This window comes from Cyprinodon variegatus, unplaced genomic scaffold (assembly GCF_000732505.1).
Source record: "Cyprinodon variegatus isolate N-32 unplaced genomic scaffold, C_variegatus-1.0 Scaffold750, whole genome shotgun sequence".
NCBI classification, from domain to species: Eukaryota; Metazoa; Chordata; class Actinopteri; order Cyprinodontiformes; family Cyprinodontidae; genus Cyprinodon; species Cyprinodon variegatus.
The window spans coordinates 156,707-161,408 of NW_015151203.1; the positions used below are offsets into that span (position 1 = coordinate 156,707).

At 37.7% G+C, this 4,702-nt stretch overlaps 1 protein-coding gene across 1 annotated transcript in view; it reads left to right on the top strand.

The window, feature by feature from the left end:
- Positions 1-854: 854 nt before the first annotated feature.
- LOC107098137 (tyrosine-protein kinase receptor UFO-like) overlaps positions 855-4,702 on the top strand; it is a 37,066-nt gene continuing 33,218 nt past the window's right edge. Inside the window, exon 1 of the mRNA XM_015395622.1 lies at positions 855-1,031. Within this exon, the coding sequence (XP_015251108.1) occupies positions 947-1,031 (85 nt within the window). The 5' untranslated portion in view covers positions 855-946. The remainder of the gene's footprint in view (positions 1,032-4,702) is intronic.

Here is a 4,702-nt window from a genome sequence, read left to right on the forward strand (position 1 = left end):
CCAAATACAACAAAAAATCGCCATCATAGCCTGGCTATAGACCTGGCTGCCGTCAGCTTTTTGACTTATGCCCAATTTTGAAGCCTGGTGACGGCTTGTCTACAGGCATCCATTGATAAACAGTTCACCCATGAGTGTTCCCCTAAGGCTGGCCGTGGCGCTGCGTGTTTTAGCTTCAGGTGCAAACCAACAGACCGTCGCACAAAGCTACAAACTAGCATCCTGCACGGTGTCTGGCATAGAGTCCGAAGTGTGCCAGGCGCTGTGGACGGCGCTAAAGCCAGAGCTTCTGCCATTAGGTACCAACCAGGAAATACGCATAGAGTAGAGCAGATGTAGAATTGACCAATCAGAGGCCTCCTGTCTGCAGTAACCTACAATTTTGAGAAGGTGCAGCAGAGTGTCTGCAGAAGGAGGCGGGGCATATCTGTGTTAACTGCGACACACACACACATACGACCTGGTTTCTGAGCGTAAACCAAGCTTTAAGGGTCCAAATTCAGAAGCTCCGTTGTTCCTAGGCTGCAGTCGTCAAGTGATTACATCACAGCTCTGCACCAAAGACTGTTCCAATCCATGGATCCTCCTAACGACCCTTCAAATGCTAACCTGACTCCGCCAGATGGATTTGCTCCGCATATCCATCTGGAAACCTTCCGNATTTGCACCCCTCTGCCACCAAAGATATTAGAAGTTGGACAGTTTTCAAACCATAGGCTATAAATATGAAAGTGAAAGAGAATAAAAAAAAAATAAAGCAGGTTTCTGGGTTTTTTTTTTTTGCCAGAGTCTCTAATGAATCATCAGATGATGAAGATGAAGTGAGAGAGTCAGCAGAGGACAAAGGATGTGGGCTTCCTTTAGAAGAGGAAGACGGATTTGGGGAACGTCTTGGTAGATGTGAACTCTGAAGGCTGCGGACTGAACGGCAGTTTGGGGAACAGCCATGTGGTCTGTGGGGCCGGCTGTAGTCCTGTTGGGGATGATTTTATGGGGTTCTGATGGAAACACGCAGCTTTTGGCGGAGGAAGGTGAGTGATCAGTTATTTTCAACTATGATTTTCAGATATACTGTAAACTAAACAGAGGGAAGAAAAAAAACATGATAAAATGCAGCATAAAAATATAAAATAAGAATTTGTTTAAGCGAAATAAACAAAATCACAACAACTAAGTCCTGCCAGCGAATAAAAGAAAGTTTTAAACAGTGTTTTAAGATCTGACAGTGAAGGAGCCGCCCTAATGTGCAGCGGGAGGCTTTTCCAGCGACGTCGTTCCTCTGAGCTTAAACCTCCTGCAGGAGCTGCTGACCTCAGGGAACCAGGAGGAAACTAGGGGTGAAGAACCTCCGAGAGGAAAGATGGGCAAAGGTTATTTATGCACTTAAAAAAAAAGATAAGAATTTTAGAATTGACTCTAAAAAAACATATACAGCCTGTGGAGTGAAGCCAGGACAGGAATTAAGGCAAAAATGAACTGTTATCGTCTGCTTCCAGGTATTTGTTTCTCCTGCTGATTTAAGAAATTCATAAATTCATATTTGTTAGGAGAAAATAAACAGCATCTGATAATAATAAAGATTTTTATGTCTTTTGTAGGATGACTCCATTTATTTAGGCTGCATTTGACCTTTCACCTTTACCCTTTAATTCTATTAAATTTATTTCTATCCATTTATTAAAATAGATAGAAATAAAATGGATAGATTTATTAAAATCAGGTCTTTTACTGTTAGACAGCCTCAAACGCGGGTCGTTAAACGGAGTTTGAACTTTAGCCGGTTTCCAGCTCCGACTTTAGAGACAAATCAAGTTCAAGCATCAGAGCAGCTTTTAGTCGACTCAAAAAATCTGACATTCAGCAGAAAAAAAAACAGATTTTTCTTTTTTTTATCATTATTTTAAGTATTACAGTCAATAAATCCTGGTGTTGATTCCTTCATGGCCAGGAGGGGGCAGTAAACAAATAAATGTCTATTATTTCATCTTTTCCATTTCCTGAGTACCGGTAGTTAATATTATTATCGTTAATTTCTTTATTAAGAGAAGTGTAGCTTCATTTTGTTATACGAAGGCAGATAATTATAAATTTTTGGTTCAGTTCAAAGCCTTTCAGCCGCAATATTGTTTATGAAAACATTTTTTTTTTGTCTAAGAAAAACCTTAAACTCAAACCCTCTGCTAAAATTAAAAGAACAAGAAAATAAGTTTTAAATAAGTTTAGTTTTGCTTGATTTGAGCAGGTTAGTAAGATAATTTCCCAATAATGAAATAATTATTTACATTTAAAATGAAAAAAAAAAAATAAACCAACTGGCTTTTACCGAGTGCATAACATCTATTTATTTTATTCTACATACAACAATANAAAAAAAAGATAAGAATTTTAGAATTGACTCTAAAAAAACATATACAGCCTGTGGAGTGAAGCCAGGACAGGAATTAAGGCAAAAATGAACTGTTATCGTCTGCTTCCAGGTATTTGTTTCTCCTGCTGATTTAAGAAATTCATAAATTCATATTTGTTAGGAGAAAATAAACAGCATCTGATAATAATAAAGATTTTTATGTCTTTTGTAGGATGACTCCATTTATTTAGGCTGCATTTGACCTTTCACCTTTACCCTTTAATTCTATTAAATTTATTTCTATCCATTTATTAAAATAGATAGAAATAAAATGGATAGATTTATTAAAATCAGGTCTTTTACTGTTAGACAGCCTCAAACGCGGGTCGTTAAACGGAGTTTGAACTTTAGCCGGTTTCCAGCTCCGACTTTAGAGACAAATCAAGTTCAAGCATCAGAGCAGCTTTTAGTCGACTCAAAAAATCTGACATTCAGCAGAAAAAAAAACAGATTTTTCTTTTTTTTATCATTATTTTAAGTATTACAGTCAATAAATCCTGGTGTTGATTCCTTCATGGCCAGGAGGGGGCAGTAAACAAATAAATGTCTATTATTTCATCTTTTCCATTTCCTGAGTACCGGTAGTTAATATTATTATCGTTAATTTCTTTATTAAGAGAAGTGTAGCTTCATTTTGTTATACGAAGGCAGATAATTATAAATTTTTGGTTCAGTTCAAAGCCTTTCAGCCGCAATATTGTTTATGAAAACATTTTTTTTTTGTCTAAGAAAAACCTTAAACTCAAACCCTCTGCTAAAATTAAAAGAACAAGAAAATAAGTTTTAAATAAGTTTAGTTTTGCTTGATTTGAGCAGGTTAGTAAGATAATTTCCCAATAATGAAATAATTATTTACATTTAAAATGAAAAAAAAAAAATAAACCAACTGGCTTTTACCGAGTGCATAACATCTATTTATTTTATTCTACATACAACAATATTTATTCCACAGGCAGGTCACCTTATTTACAGGCTCAAAATGAGGCCAAATACAGTCTTCCTTCACGCCCCTCTCAAACCACCTGTCTTCTTTGTCCAAAATGTGAACATTCTGGTCCTCCAAAGAATGTCCTTTGTCCATCAGGTGTAGATGGACAGCAGAGTCTTGTCCAGAGGAGGGCGATCTTCTGTGTTGGGCCATGCGTCTGTGGAGAGGTTGTTTGCTTTTTTCACTGCATTGACCTGCAGACACCACTCTGCTCAGATTAGGTCTGCGGGTTTTGTCCCTAGGTTGCACTAGTTGTCACGGTGCGTGGAGGTTTGACAGGACCCAATTGCAGACACAAAAACCAAAGAAGATCCAAAAGCATGAATCCACAAAAATCCAAAACTACCAAAAAGCAGGAATACTCACAAAAAGGGGCAAAGAAATGATGACAAACCAGCAAAGAGGGGCTGAACAGGAGGGGAATATAAGGGAGAGAGAAAGAAAGACCAGGATCATTAGCAGATTGGGAGCAGGTGTGAATAGAGGAACCTAGAAGGGAGCTTGGGAAAAGGAGACTGATCCAAGAGGGCAAACAAGAAACATCTAAGAACTAAAAAACAATTAAAAATAACTAGAAGACAAGAATGGAAATAAGATCGATGAAAAAACTTGAACGGAACCAAAACCACGACAATCGTCTCTGTTTAAGGGTCTGTTTGGTTTGAAATGTTCTGGGATTTTATAAGTTTTTCAGAGATTCATTGGGGATGGAGATGTGACTGAAATTTGTCATTATTTTTGGGTGAGTTTTTGTAGCATGTTTCCCAAACGGCTCCATGAAAACCTCCTTTTTCTCTTTTTCTTTATTACAAAACAAACAAAAAACCCTCCGACATGGAAACACTTCTGCCTTTATTGGTTTCATTTCCTCTAAAGTTTATATATTAGTGAATAATATCTGTCCTCTCAGTTTGAAACCAAATTTAGATGTTTTTAGTCGTTCAACCCATCATTGCCTAACAACGCTGAATCATCAACCTTCAGACTCACAGGCAGCAGCTGTTAAACTACAAAACTGGAAACAAAAAATAAATCCTGTGAGAAAACTGACACCAGCTGATAAAAAGCAGAACAAAAACTCAGCAAAATGAAATGTTGAAGCCGTGCTGTACAATAATCAGCCACTAGGGGCGCACTGCAGCTAAGGGAACCGGTACCTGGTACCTGTTTGGACCAACAGGTCGAGGGTTAGGGTTAGACATGGAGCTTCTATGCCTGAATTATTGGTAAATATCTAAAAAAAAAAGTTGATATTTAGGTCTTTTAGTTTTCCAAAGTTCTGCAGATTCAGAGAAAATACCCCCCCC